General features: G+C 40.7%; 2 protein-coding genes across 3 annotated transcripts; one reads left to right on the forward strand and one right to left on the reverse strand.

Moving 5' to 3' along the window:
• Positions 1-848: 848 nt before the first annotated feature.
• Positions 849-6962, reverse strand: LOC119479466 (elongin-B-like). Its single transcript, XM_037755075.1, has 4 exons — positions 6820-6962; positions 5144-5278; positions 4225-4333; positions 849-1889 (listed from the first exon to the last, which is right to left on the reverse strand). Exons 1-4 carry the CDS (start codon positions 6820-6822, stop codon positions 1777-1779), a joined length of 360 nt encoding a protein of 119 aa, XP_037611003.1. The 5' UTR covers positions 6823-6962; the 3' UTR covers positions 849-1776.
• pkmyt1 (protein kinase, membrane associated tyrosine/threonine 1) lies at positions 6956-13082 on the forward strand. Of its 2 annotated transcripts, none has more exons than XM_037755073.1 (8): positions 6956-7090; positions 8785-9201; positions 9692-9929; positions 10046-10325; positions 10421-10527; positions 10614-10786; positions 11432-11652; positions 12378-13082. In XM_037755073.1, exons 2-8 carry the CDS (start codon positions 8827-8829, stop codon positions 12757-12759), a joined length of 1776 nt encoding a protein of 591 aa, XP_037611001.1. In that variant the 5' UTR covers positions 6956-7090; positions 8785-8826; the 3' UTR covers positions 12760-13082. The 2 variants fall into 2 exon arrangements, with proteins under 2 accessions (XP_037611001.1, XP_037611002.1); XM_037755074.1 differs by lacking the exon at positions 6956-7090 and adding an exon at positions 7099-7231.
• Positions 13083-14432: the final 1350 nt, after the last annotated feature.

Consider the following 14432-nt stretch of genomic DNA (forward strand, 5'->3'; position numbering starts at 1 on the left):
AAATAGATTTTTTCTCAACTCCTCCTTAAATCTACATTTGAGGATGTGAGTATTCTTTTAAGAACAGACTTGGAAAAGAAAAAGGCCAATGTTTAACTAGTGGTTCTCAAGCAGGGGTCCTTGAGGGAGTTCCAGGGGGTCCCCAGAAAATGGGAATAGTTTATTTTCAATATTTAATTCATTGTAGAAGTGAGCCCAATGTGAGTAAGAGACAAAACAGTGACTATTCTAATGGTTACAAAGGTTATCTCCTTAACTGTAGATGCCAACTATAGAATTCTGGTCTTAATCATATCTAACAACCAAAATCTTTTCAGATTGAGAAATCTTATCAATCGTGGATCCATGACCCAATGTGTATCAATTTAGGGGTCCTTGACACGAAAAAGCCCTAAACTGTTTGAGGCCCTTGTTGCCTCTTCAGTTCCCATCAAGTAGAGCATGCACAGCACAACACAGATGGCAGCAGTTTCATTATATTTTGCACAGAGACCCAGAAACCCACCTGTACTTTGATCCTGAATCATCTCCAGGTTTTCTATTTATTAGTTTTAGGTAATTTAAACACAACCTTATTTAGGAAAATGCACCAAGTGAGCACAATATAACATAATAAATATGTTAGGAGGACTACATATTGATTCACTAGATTACGTAATAGTGCAGGACTGAGTTGATGCTTTGATAGATATCACAGATTTTCCTACTATGTCACTACTATAAATGTCTGCTGTGAATAAGGCATATAGTATTTACAGTCCTGCACAACTTCTTCAACAGACCCCTTAAATCCTCAATAAATGTTGACACAAACCTGTATTTAAAATAAAAAAATTCAGCCAGCAGTGTAAAAAACAAAACAGGAAAAACTTTTAATTATGCAAGCTCACAGTTACAGGCTATGTTTGTGTGATTAGGGGAAGGTGCCACATTGATGGTTTGGTGACGTGGTGATGTATGCATTTTCAAAACTTAAGTTTTAACGCCAGAAAACTTCTCCTCCTGTGTATACTGTATGCCACAGACAGAATGTCCTTTGACCAAATAAATCCCTCTGTTGTCCAAGAGGTACCCGCCTTTGGTCTCAGTGCATGAAACATACAACGAAGAACTGACAAGTAAAACATACTGAAAAAAAACAACCAAATGACAACAAAAAACTACACATAGTTATTATAAAGACTTTCTTTCCTGGTGTGAAATTGAATCAGAAATGTACAACACAACTGGGAGAATCATCAGACCAAGGAAACTTATCAGTTGAAGGTTTATCCGTTTCTGTGAAAATAAAGCCTTTGTTTTCAATTTTTTGTTCATGCAGTTTGCCGATTCAGACACCGGACTCCTTACCTATGCATGTTACTTCTAGAGCACTGTGACACACAACTACGCTTTCACCTTCTCCAAAATATTAAAGATAATAATTATAATAACTCACGCACGCACACACACACAATCATACGTTCCAAACCAACTTCTTCGCTCAAAAACTTTGAGCCAGGTTGGTGCTTAAGAGCAAAGTCGAGGAGCAGAACCGCATGTGGTGTGGAAATCATAAAGAGTTTTAAAAAATGATTGGTGAAGCAAATTGGGGGGGGGGGATGCCGGGATGATAGCATGAAGGTAACATGGATAGGCTTGGTTACCTAGAATGTCCCCATCCATCAACTGAAATTATATTACATTATCCTCCACCCCGCTACTTCTCCACTGCAGTTATTCCACACACACCCACTTCCATCCTTCCCTCCATTGCTCGTTTTCCTCTCCCCGTTATCACTGCACTGCCTGTTCGTTGGCCGTGCTACCGGAGTCCTGAGGCTTCATCACATCAGGGAGTTCTGGGGGGCTGGAGAAGGCCTCGACGTGCAGCTGTTCGAACATCTCATCTGAAGGAGAGAGGAGATAAGGAAACATTAGCTCCGTTATGACAGCGGAGCTGCATGTGGCTCCATCAGTCATGTCACAGAGTTGCTGCAGCGAACACTGACTGTGGAGCGTCTTAACGGATGGAGATTCCTAAACTGGAAAGTAAGAACTACTCTGGTTAATGCACTCTCTCCAAGGTACAGTGTGTAGGATTTCGTGGCATCTAGAGGTGAGGTTGCAGATTTCAACCAACTGAAACTTCTCGTGTACCAAGCGTGTAGGAGAACTACAGTGGCCAACGCAAAGACATAAATGTCCCCTCTCTAGAGCCAGTGTTTAGTTTGTTCGTTCTGGGCTACCGTAGAAACATGGCGGCCAGCTCCGTGTAGAGGACCTGCTCCGTATGTAGGTATAATTCAACTGTGCAATACTGTCATTAATACTGCATTTATACTGTACATTCAAGAAATATTCTTATTTATACCATTCTGGCATTTATATTTAACACACTTAATAGATCCCACTTCTCAGCATTCTGTATTTACTTACAGTATAAGCATTTTGTATTAACTTATTTGCACTGTGGTTATTTGTTATTTATTACACAGCTTTGTAGAATACTCTGATTGGTCAATCACGGCATTCTACAGTCTGTAATTTCTTTATAGCAGACAGTTGCTTATCTTCTCTGGAACCAGTGAGGACCTTGTGAGCGTCACTTTTGATTTTTGGTATGTCCAGAATGGAGTCTGATTTTTATCAAGTCTAGACAACAAAAAATCCACATGGGATACAATTCTTGTGAATCATATTCAAACTACATTCACAGACAGTTTCTAGTCCAATAAAAATCTAATCTCGAGAGATTTGTCTCAGGCTCAAATCCTCTTTGTCACTTATATAGTCTTGTGCATTGTGAACTCATAAACAATGTAAAGAACAATTACAGTACAGCTGAAATAGCTCTGGCTTCAGGCCACACAAGATTTGGCAGCAATGTTCAAAAGTGATACAGGGACAAATCCAATACAGACGAGACGGCGATACCCATTTCTCTAGTTTTTATGCATTTTCAGTAAAATACCCAATGTAAATTTATGTATAATAATTTTAAAAAACTCATTTAGCTAACAAGCACTGTCCTGGTTTCTATTCTATCACTAAAACAATCTGCTAAAAAGTTGCACAGCCAAAGCTGAACTTTCACTTGAGACGGTTAAAGAGCATTCTGCTAAATGTAAGAAAATCACTGACTGGAGTATACAAAGCAGACTGAGGTGAAATCAGTATAACACTGACTGAGTAAAGTTACGTTATTGCGTAAGAAAGTGCCTTCTAGACGGCACTGAACATCGCAGATTGATATTTAAAGGCCTGACACACCAAACCAACCGTTGGTGAGCGTCTGTCTGCATCGTTTTTGCAGTGTATCCCGCACTGTCGGCTCTATTCTGTCCGTGTCTGAGTTTTTTCGACCTATTCAGCATGTTGAATCGGCGGTGGCGCCTGTGAGTGAGAGAAATCACTCCGATTGGCTGCTCAGCTTAAACAAATCAGTGCAAGAGAAGAGAAACGGACGCAAGGAAAGCAAGCCAACGAGTAAATTCAAAATCAACTCAAACTCAAAGAGGAAGACTATTCTCATTTTTCATCTTCATCTCATCTGATCAATCCAATAAACGGATATTTTCACAGCGACATGGCCATCTGGAATGAAGCCAAGTGGTGAGTGAGAGTGGTCTAAAAATGGTCGGCAAACGCTGCTATGTTTCATGTACGTATCATAACAATGGCTTGTATATCCGCCATCCTCGGTCTTCCAGTTTCCATTTTTGAATGACTAACACAGACTATCGCGACCTGCTGGTGTGGAGAGTTAATTAATCTCATGCAGGTACAGAACGTACGTGCTTACTGGCTGTTGGCTGTAGTCTTTGTGGTGTTTTCGAGTGCAACTTTTTGGCCAAAACAAAGGCGCCGTGAGGCGACTCAACGGTCGGCCTTTATCGCCACTAGTTCTTTGATGTTGGGTTGGTGCGTCTGGGCCTTAACAGTGCAAGAGTATGAATGAGTTACAGTAGTTGATAATCAGAGTTCAGTTATCTACTGACCTACATACTGCCACAACACCCAATTACAAATCTTGAGGGTCTAAATGAGATTGCAGGTTAACTGGCACTGAACAAGTAACAAGAGATCTAGAATAATTCCCCACCATGAAAAGCAGAGTTGAGTTGATAAGAAGCAAAAAGAAAGGAAACACATGTTGTTGTCTAGAGAAACCATCCTAATATGAGGAAAAAACTAAATATCCCTGATCCTTAGAAGCACAAGAACAACATAAACTGAACATACCATTTATGCGGAAGGCCAGACCAACTGTAGCTGGGGCTTGAGGTCTAGCAGTCTGGTTGGTGAATCCACAGTCACCAAGAGTTTTGCTGTCCTCTAGCGACTGGTCATCCTGTGGCGCAAAAATTGAAAATGTCACAGGATCCCCTTATTGGCTTTTATGAATTTGTTTCAGTGAATATGGAGACAGTGTGTGAGAAATTTCCAAAGAATATTTCAGTCACCCTTGTGAAAGACAAGTTACATGCCACCACTCTCACTAGGGCCCTGTTCAGACCTGGCATTAACATGTGCCCCGAGTGATCCGAACACAAGTGGACAGCTATTAAGAGCGTCTGTTCACACCTGGCATTAGAACGGATCTCCCTTCCCCGCTCTATATGCAAATTAACACGTAGTAAACACATGGCTAATACAGCAGACGTTGTGACGTAATATTACAGGAATGTCAGTAGTAATATCCTAAATATTCGTGAATTCGGGTACATTTATTAACATCAAAATAAAAGGTTATTGTACAGAATACAGTAGAGCACAGAGGCCGTTTCTATGCTGCGAAGCAGACAAGCACTCTCGTCTGCCTGTTTATTCACATGAGGAGCGCAGAGACCTGCGGATCCCAGCGAGATGTCAGTTGAGTAGGCGGCCCTTAATGTGGCCCAGGACACATTTGCGTACACACTGCTAAAAGAATGTGGCCATATGTGGCCCAGACAACCTCTGAATTTGGTCTGCGCAATCGGATCACAACGTGTCTTGAGTGCGTTCACACCTGCATTTAGAGCTGTCCACTTGTGAGCCGATCACTCAGGACGCATGTTAATACCAGGTCTGAACAGGGCTATAGACAGAATTGTGAAGCTGTCAGTTATGTGAATGGACTTATTTAGGTGTCACTGTAAAGACTTGGCCATAAACTCACTTTGTACAGCCTCTGGTCTTCAGGTGGTCTCTTAAGGATCCCTTCAACAATACGCTTCAGCTCGTACACAGTGGTAGACTCCTTGGCATCTGTGAAGATTGTGGTCTTGTGACGCCGGATCATTAAGAACACATCCTGAGGGAAAGCGGGGCAAAGAATTATATGTTAAAAAAAACTATGTCAAAGGCAACTTGATTTGTGGTTTTTATCTTGAAGAAGAGGGCTTGAAGTTGGTGCTAAAAATGTTTCTCTCAGTTTAGAATGGGATCAAACAAGATAGCTGATTCTGTGGCTCCTCTAACGACTCTTTATTTGACAAAACATCTCAGTAGGCCATGTAAGTCGTTTATAAGTGTCCATCTGACAACTGTTTATAACAAATTATACATGCCCTGATATCATCCTGTCTTGATTACTGTAATGCCTTGGATACCTGCTTAAACAACAGAGCAGCTCCAAATAGTTCAGGACTCTGAAGCTAGACTACTGACCAAAACCAAACGATGCTCTCACATCACACCAATTCTGACTTCACTTCATTGGCTCCCAGTCTCTTTTAGAATTGATTTTAAAGGGCTTTTAATCACATATAAAGCTCTGAATGACCTGGCACCGGAATATATAACTGAGCTCCTCACACGGTACTGTCCAAACAGGCCCCTCAGGTCTGCCAGTCTGGGTCTTCTCACTGTTCCCAAAGACCAGGTTAAAAACAAAAGGTGATCGAGCTTTTGCAGTACTGGCTCCCTGACTCTGAAACAGTCTTCCACTGAGCATTAGATCAGCAGACTCTGTCACGACTTTAAATCCAGTCTTAAAACTCACTTTTATAGAATGGCTTTTCTGATCAGCTGAATTTTAGTCTTTTGTATGCTTGTGTGCTGATGTGTAAGTAAGTGTAATTGTATGAATATGTATATGCTTGTTTCTTTATGTTCCCATTCTATTGTTTGTATTTAATTATTTATGTTTCATTGTATTCTGCTGTCTATGTTGTGAATTTCTTTGGAAAGCACTTTGTGCTTGAAAAGTGCTCTACAAATAAAATTATTATTATTATTATTATTATTATTATAACACCTTACTAACCTGTAGTTAATTGGTGGCAAAACCTTTAAAGGTAATTCAAGTCTTTAGTTGGTTGTGTCAGACAAGTTCTTTTCCAGATAAAGAAGATTTCACTCAACAACAACAATTAACTGACAACTCATAAACTCCCAACAATCAGCCAGCAGTGTATTTGTGTATTTAGCTCGGAGCTAACGCAAAACTAGCCGACACCAAACAGCCTTGAGATGTTTGAGACTACAAAATCAGGCCTGACAGTTAACTTAATAGACTCAGTACTGTATCTCTGACAATGACTGTACACATCCAGCTGATCTGACTGAGCCTAACTAGGTTAGTTAGCTGACGTTACATCACTTCCAAGGTTAGCTAAGATCAGCTACACCTCTCTCGATATAGCTAACGTTAAGATGAGAAGGCGAAACTCACATAGCAACAACTTAGCATTAGCATTAGCATTAGCTGGCTAAACCCAAACGGAAATGTCTATAACCGTCGGTATCGATTTGTTAATAGTGCTAACACGTTTTCAACACAACAATAAACGTGTATTCAGTAGTTGTATGTAACTAATCTAATAAAAATATGGATAATAACAGTTAAATTACCATTTCAGGTGGTCAGCTAGCTAGCAGGTTTTGCCAGCCTGTGTGTTGTGCAGCAGAACCCCAGACTGCACCGCTTGCGGATATTGCGCAACTCACTTACGCACTGTGCGTATTCACGGAACGTCACTCACGCAACAGTACGTACAGTACGTAGCGGTGCGTAACATTTTCAGAATTTGGCGCGAGGTGTTTACATGCCTGACGGTCTAGTTTGATGTGAATGGACTATATGACTGTTTTGAAGACGGTCCGTCATTAACACTGGATTATGGTCTGTGTAATAACGTTACTTAACTTTACTTTACCTAAAGATGAGCTGTCAGTTAGGCTGCAGCACGTTATGTGACTGTAAGTGAGCTAACTACCTGCGTTATGTTGTTGTCTGGGTCCGCCCTGAGCTAACGTTAGCTAGGCAGGTTATGTTATTATGCGTGTTAAATCTGTTTTGTGGACGTGACATTTCTCTGTAATGGAAAAGAATGAATAATGCTAAAGTTATCCATAGCTACGTTAGCAAAGTAACTAACATAAACATACATTTGACGTTATCAAACGTGTAGTGTGTTAACTAGTTAACCTAACGTTGTTCATCAAGAAGGTCTGTTCTAACGTTAGCTGTCTACTGGCTCGGAGGTCAGACCTCTGTTCTAACGTTATGTTAGATATCTACTGGATAAGAAGTCAGACCTGATCAATAAGACTGTATTGATACTGATACCAGACCAACCTGTCAAACAAGATGATCAGGATGTCAATAATCGTGACCAGGGTCTGAAATTAACCTTTTTCCTCACCTGTGGCAGGTGAGGAACGTTTCTACCTGCCACTGATTTCTTTTGTCTGCCACTTCTGAAATCTAGGTTTTAGGATTGTAAACACTGAGTCAGTGGTACCAGACTGTAGAATTATGGAATATATCATGTAACTTTAATCCATGACTATATTTAGTAACATTTCATTTTACAGGTCTGCAGGTTTCATGGTAATCAGGTGATAATGAGCAAGTAACCCAATATTTACCTCAAAATGTATTGAAAATTACTGTAGTATAAACATTATTTAATGATTATATGCTAAAATAGTATTCAATGGTTAAGATCTTAGGCGTTGCTTTTCATTGTAGGTGGAAAACTAATAGAAGACACTTCTGATCACCATTGTGTGACTTATTGTCTAATAAGAAAAAAATTTCAAATAAGTTATTATGCTAACTATTATCTATTTATCAGCAGACATGGAAATAAAACATATCAATTAACTTTGTGTTCTTTTTCCTGGAAATGTATTAAATTAATTACAAGTTATTGAGAAATAGCGGAATATAATTACACAACAGAAGTGCTCGCCATTCAATTGCCGAAAAAATTTAATTCTTGCAGAAATCTCCAAATGTCAAAGGTTTTTGATACCAAATCACAGCATGGCTTTTTCTATGGTGTTCCTCAAAGTCTTGGTGTCTAAATGTGGTATTTTGGAGGTATTTCTGATCATTTTTATCCATTCTCGAGTGGTAAAAAATTATTAAATTTAGTTTCAAATCTGTGTAACAAATGTTAGCAACCCAGAAATTGCTGCAACAACTTATGAGCCATAAGTGAGCATGGGAATGGCCATCATATACTTCTATCATAATGTTCTAAACCCTTATACAGTTTTACAATTGAATTTTAATTGAATAATTAATGATTTAATTCATGTTTATTTCTTCCACTTCTATGTGACATTTACTGTTGACCTGCTATCTCCCCCTGTACCCCCCCAAAAAAGACAAAAATGGGTATATTGTGGGTCTCAGAGGTTTAATATGTTTTGTTATAATATGTTTTACTTTGGTTCTGTAGCAAATGGGTATGACAGGTTACTTCTCCATAATTTTAAACCAGCAAGGCTGCCATTGGTACATTCATATTAACCATGAGTCAAGACTGATAGTGTTTTTTAAAGGTTTTCTTTTGACTGTTGCAGCTCTCCATCTTCAAAGAAAGGAGCTGAAAGCATCCCGACACAATGTCAGTGGCGGTGGAAACCAGCGTGTCCAGGGGGCCTCTCCCTCTTCCGACCCACTTCTCCCATGCAGAGCAGTCCTTCTCCCTCAAAAAGCGCCGTTTCCCCTTTTCCTCATCGTCTACGTCCAACTCATCCTACTCTTCCCCTGCCCACCTCTCACATTCTCTGCCCCCGCTGCCACCATCCAAGGGATGCCCCCCTCTGAGCAGGATGTTCCCCCAGCACCTATCCCCCTGGACACCCCTGTCTTGTTCCCTTAGCAAGTCTCCCCCTCCCAATTCTGTATATGATCCCAGCAAACAGCAGTCCTATTTCAGTCAGTGCTACATCAACTTGGGGCTGCTTGGAAGAGGATCCTTCGGAGAGGTCTACAAGGTGAGCAAAATGTGTGTGGCTGTGTGCACACGTGTATGAAAGCAATATAATACATTACATATACATTATATTGCTGGAAATTCTGCAATTTAAGTACTATAAGTTGTGAGAAAGTTACAGTAAGATACTCAAATTGAAGACAATAAAAAATATATAAGGGGCTGTTTAGCGTGGGAAATCACTAATATGAAAATCAAGAATTTAAATCCAATATGAAAACATGTAACAAGCTAACAGGCAGTGTCTATTATCTCTTACCTTTCCTCCTCATCTGTTACTGTTAAAAACATTCCTGGATTAGGAAGGGGAGTTGTGCTATACAACACTATTTAAAATCTTGACTGTTTGAACAGCTGCGCTGTGGTTTTGGAATGGGAAAGCTCACAATACAAATTTAGATATCTCTGTAAGTCGTACTTTCCCACCAAGATTATCATTTGGAGATCCTCGAATAGAAGACAAGACCTCAGCGTTTTCTGTATTTTTCTAGGTGCAAAGCAACGTGGACGGCCGTCAGTATGCAGTCAAGCGCTCTGCTCATCGCTTCAGGGGTAACTGTGACAGGAACCGAAGCGTGAGGGAAGCCAGGAACCACGAGCGCCTCTGTCCTCACCCTCACATCTTGAATTTCGTGGCGGCCTGGGAGGAGATCGGCCGACTGTACATCCAGACAGAGCTGTGTAGCACCAGCTTGCTGCTCCACGCTGAGAACCAGCCTCCTGGCCCAGGTCTGTACGAAAGAGGCAATAAAGTCTATTCAGATGTTGTATTAGCTATGATATTTTTCCTACATATAATCCACGTACTTCTTGCTCCTACTGACTTGGCTTTCGTTTCAATCCAGACGAGCCTGCAGCATGGGCCTACCTGTGTGACCTCCTCTCAGCGCTGCAGCACTTGCACTCTCAAGGTTTTGTGCATCTGGACCTGAAGCCCGCCAACGTCCTTATTACTGACTCTGGTCGCCTCAAGCTGGCGGACTTCGGGCTGCTGTTTGAGCTCAAACAGAAGACCACAGAGTCTGTAGAGGGGAAAGTGAAGGACGACGTCCAGGAGGGAGATCCCAGATACATGGCGCCTGAGCTGCTCCGTGGGGAGTATGGAGCGCCTGCAGATGTTTTCAGGTACCACAAATGAGAAAACTAAATGATATTCTACAATATGTAACTGATCTGATTTAAATGAGTGCCTAAATATTGTTGAATCCTTTTCCATTTAGTTTGGGTGTTTCTATTCTGGAGCTTGCCTGTAATATGGAGGTCCCAAATGGTGGAGAGGGCTGGCAACAGCTCAGACAAGGCTGCCTCCCCTCAGAGTTCACCAGTGGTGAGATCCACTTTCTTTTAAGTCCTCATATATTGTCTCTTTGTCTTTATTTAAATGACTTTCACTACTTCCACCTTTATTTGCAGCCCTCTCCACTGAGCTTCAGACAGTACTGCGGATGATGCTGGCCCCAGAACCATCCGAGAGGCCGACAGTCTCTGAGCTTCTTGCTCTCCCCTCTGTTAGGAAACACCGGTGGAAGAGGCGCGTCTATCTGATGGTCACCGAGACCACGCTGACACTGGTCTCCCTCTGTCAGGTAATGTGTCTAATAAACACATAAATGTTTGGAGTTTGGTTTAAATCAGTGGTTTCTAACCTTTTTCCTTAAGGGATCCCATTTCTATCATTGAGTAAACTGACGAAACCTGACTAAGTGACATATTTTTTCATATTATATTCTATGCATAGCAATAACAGTACAGAACTACTGATAAACTGTACAATTAACCAAAATAGTAAATGCAATAACTGCAGGAAGTTTGTGTAAAACAAGCAAATTGGATGCATTTTGAGTAGATAATTTGATTTCCTGTGAGTATTGCATCAGAGATGAGTTTTCCTGTTATTTTTGTTATTTTTATTATTTAGTTTTTTAGTTTTTTACAATCATATACTTAATAGCCTTCTTTTTTTTGATAAATTCAGTTTGTTCTCCCTGATGCTTGGCCATTGTTCTGTTAAGAATAAAACAAACAAACATTAAAAATAATAAAAATGTAATTTAGTTTTCTTCACAGAAATTAATGAAATCCCTAATGGGGGTCAGGACCCCCAGGTTGGGAACCAGTGCTTTAAATAATTAACTACACAACATGTAATGCAGACCTGAAACATAAAAGTGTACTTTGTTATCAACCCTGAAGGTTTCATTTTTATATTTTTCTGCTCTTTTTCCTCATAGTTGGTGGTGTGCTTTGGGTGGAGACTCCTGTCCTCCCTTAACTTGTCCTTTCTGCCTCACTCGACCAAGCCGGCGCCCTGCACTCCTCCTAAGGGTAGCTGGGACAAGGATCTAACGCTGCCCCTCAGTGCCATGCATGCTGACTCTGGGAGCCCAGAGGATGATGCAGTGTTTCTGTTGGATCCCACAGATGCAGAGCTTTCTCCCACCTTCTCACACAGGTAGAGAGTCATTGTATAAACAATTAAACTTTCTCTCTCTGAGCAACACAGAGAGACTGATTCACGCTTTTATAACTAGCAGGCTAGACTATTATAACGCTCTCCTTTCTGGTCTACTGAGGAATACAATAAGTCAACTACAACTAATTCAAAATTCTGCTACTTGAGTGCTGACCAAAACCAAAGGGAGGGCACATATAACGCCTGTTTTAAAGCCTTTACACTGGCTACCTGTTAGTTTTTGTATTGATTTTAAAATTCTTTTATTAGTTTATAAGGCACTGCATGGCCGTGCACCAGACTACCGCTCAGAACTGCTTTTGGTTTATGAACCAGGACGACCCCTCCGATCCTCTGGTTCTTCTCTTTTAGTTGTTCCACAAAGCAGAACAAAATGATCTGGTGATGTTGCTTTCAGTTTCGCTCCGAGCCGCTGGAACAGCCTCCCAGAGGATCTGAGAAGAGCTGAAAATATTGATATTTTAAACGTGAAACGTTTGTCAATTGCTTGTAAAGCACTTTGCATTTGATTTGTTCGAAAGGTGCTATATAAATAAAGTTTGATTGATTGATAGATTGATAAACTAATTCATGACTTGGTTTTATGTTGTGTCTTGGAACAGCGAAGTAAAGAAACAGCTGTTGGGACACTTTTGCCTTGAGCTAAATGTGTTATTTCTGTCAAATTCCCTGCTTAATTTTTTACATTTCCCCCCACTCCACAGGGTCAAATCTAGACTGTCTGTGGAAAGCACATCCACTCCTCTCCCAGGATCACCGAGACGCAACCATCGAAGTCCTGCCCACACACCCACTCACTCAAATCTGGGTGACTGGTCCTCCTGTAACTTAGCGCCGACGCCCTCCAGCATCCACTCAAATGGTTCCTGCTACACGCTGACGCCCAGCGCGAGTCCCATTCACACAGAGCTTTATAGCATGAATGAAAACTCCACGCACAGCCCTCATTCCTCATCCACCAAGTCCAACTCGCAGCGACGCAGTCGCAACTGGGTCCGAACGGAGGAGGCTTTACCCCGACCCAGCTTTGAACCAAAGAACCTGCTCAGCCTGTTTGAGGACACGACTACAGAGGCACAGCCATGAGCAGACCTGCCAGTTTACATTCAGGGGAAACGTTTTCTCACTTTAAAATGTTCATGTATGAATGTACTTAGTTTGTATGAACTGTTTTGTAACAGTCTTACAACAGCTTCTTTTAACGTACTTGAAAAAATATGTATTTAGGGAAAAGGGATTGAAAATGCTATCGGACCTTAAAGCACTTTTTATGTTTGTGTAAATGCAATCTGTTGCTGGAATGACAAGTCATGATTTATTGTTAGATAAGTTATCATTAGCTTGGTGTATACTCTGAGTCATTCACCTCATGAGTTACAGAAGAAAATAAAACAAAGAGAGAAACAGGATCTAAACTTGTGCGACATGTTTTTAGTAGAAGAAACTTTCAAAATGTAACAAGTTATTTTCATTGAATCAGACTTTAACCCTCTGAGACCTGATCCCGAAACACTTTACTGTCTTTCAGAGGCTACAGCACGTTGATTTTTAGAGCTACAGCGAAGGTCCAGATATCATATGAAACTAGAAACCTAAGGAATCAATTGGTACCATGTCATACTACCTTGGAAGGGAAGGGGGCTAAATAACGCTCTTTGAATTGCATAAATCACTGTAAAGCTGTGACTCTTGTGGATCCAATGAGCCTTATTGTATTAATGTGTGATGATGTCAGTCCCCATAGTAGACATTTTATTGTAGTGAGACCATTTTTTGAAATTTGATCTCACTGTATAAAATGAGAGTGAAAGTGACCTCTAGGATAATCACAGCATCATGAAACTTTACAACCACAAACTATAGACCTAGAGCATTCAGAGGATGGATGGCTTTCCTAGGTAGATTGACAATAAGGGGGTTTCTGAGCAGTTTCCAGTTTTCCCCATTCCAGTTTTCGTTCATTCATTCATGTTTATTTCTGATTTATTTCTAGAATAATTTGACACACGGTGCTGAGCTGTATCTCAAATTAATCTTCAGGTTACCAGCTTTCAGATGATGTACACCACTCCTATGTGACATCTACTGTTGTCCTGTATCTCCCCCTAAAGACCCCCTGTACCCCCCTAAAAAATACAAAAAATGGGTCTATTGTGGCTCTCAGAGGGTTATGGGATTTAAATCAGAAACATATCAAATCAGCAGTGAATGATTTAATGTAGATGTACTCAGGATGTGTTTGCGTACTCACCACTAGATGGCTGCATCGCCTGTCACACTGAGTGCCAGCCGCCTTAAAGACCCAGGAAGAGGAGGATGATGTAGGTGATACCATACAGGCATATATTGATAGTTACCACAGTTACATTCAGTTATACACAGGTGCATCAAAGAGTTTAGTTAATGAAATAGGAGTTGCATTTATTGTACCAGAGTTTCATATCCAAGTAGGGAAAAGGGTCAGTGATGATTTATCAGTTTACACAGGAGAAATGCTTTCAATACTGTCAGCAGTGCAGTGGATAGAGGAGGCCAGACCACTGAGAGCAATCATTTGCTCAGACTCAAGTTCATCACTAGTTAGTTTACAGTTCAGTTATTCAGACAGCAGACCAGACATTTTGCTTGAAATACAACAAACATTATACAGAATGCAAATGATGGGGCTTACAGTCATATTTTTTTTATGGATACCAGCACATATAGGGGTCAAAGGAAATTAAATGGTAGATACGGTTGCAAAGGAGGCTACAAAAAAT

This window comes from Sebastes umbrosus, chromosome 20, assembly GCF_015220745.1.
Source record: "Sebastes umbrosus isolate fSebUmb1 chromosome 20, fSebUmb1.pri, whole genome shotgun sequence".
NCBI classification, from domain to species: Eukaryota; Metazoa; Chordata; class Actinopteri; order Perciformes; family Sebastidae; genus Sebastes; species Sebastes umbrosus.

What these genes read in the sequence shown, in the direction of transcription:
- LOC119479466 (XM_037755075.1), bottom strand. An exon ending in AAGACCAGAGGCTGTACAAA is followed by an intron (nt 4,334 to 5,143) that starts GTGAGTTTATGG and finishes TTTGCGCCACAG; the next exon opens with GATGACCAGTCGCTAGAGGA. An exon ending in TCTGGCCTTCCGCATAAATG is followed by an intron (nt 1,890 to 4,224) that starts GTATGTTCAGTT and finishes TCTCTCCTTCAG; the next exon opens with ATGAGATGTTCGAACAGCTG.
- pkmyt1 (XM_037755073.1), top strand. Translation starts at nt 8,827, where the DNA reads ATGTCAGTGGCGGTGGAAACCAGCGTGTCCAGGGGGCCTCTCCCTCTT. An exon ending in GAACCAGCCTCCTGGCCCAG is followed by an intron (nt 9,930 to 10,045) that starts GTCTGTACGAAA and finishes GTTTCAATCCAG; the next exon opens with ACGAGCCTGCAGCATGGGCC. An exon ending in TCTCCCACCTTCTCACACAG is followed by an intron (nt 11,653 to 12,377) that starts GTAGAGAGTCAT and finishes CCCACTCCACAG; the next exon opens with GGTCAAATCTAGACTGTCTG.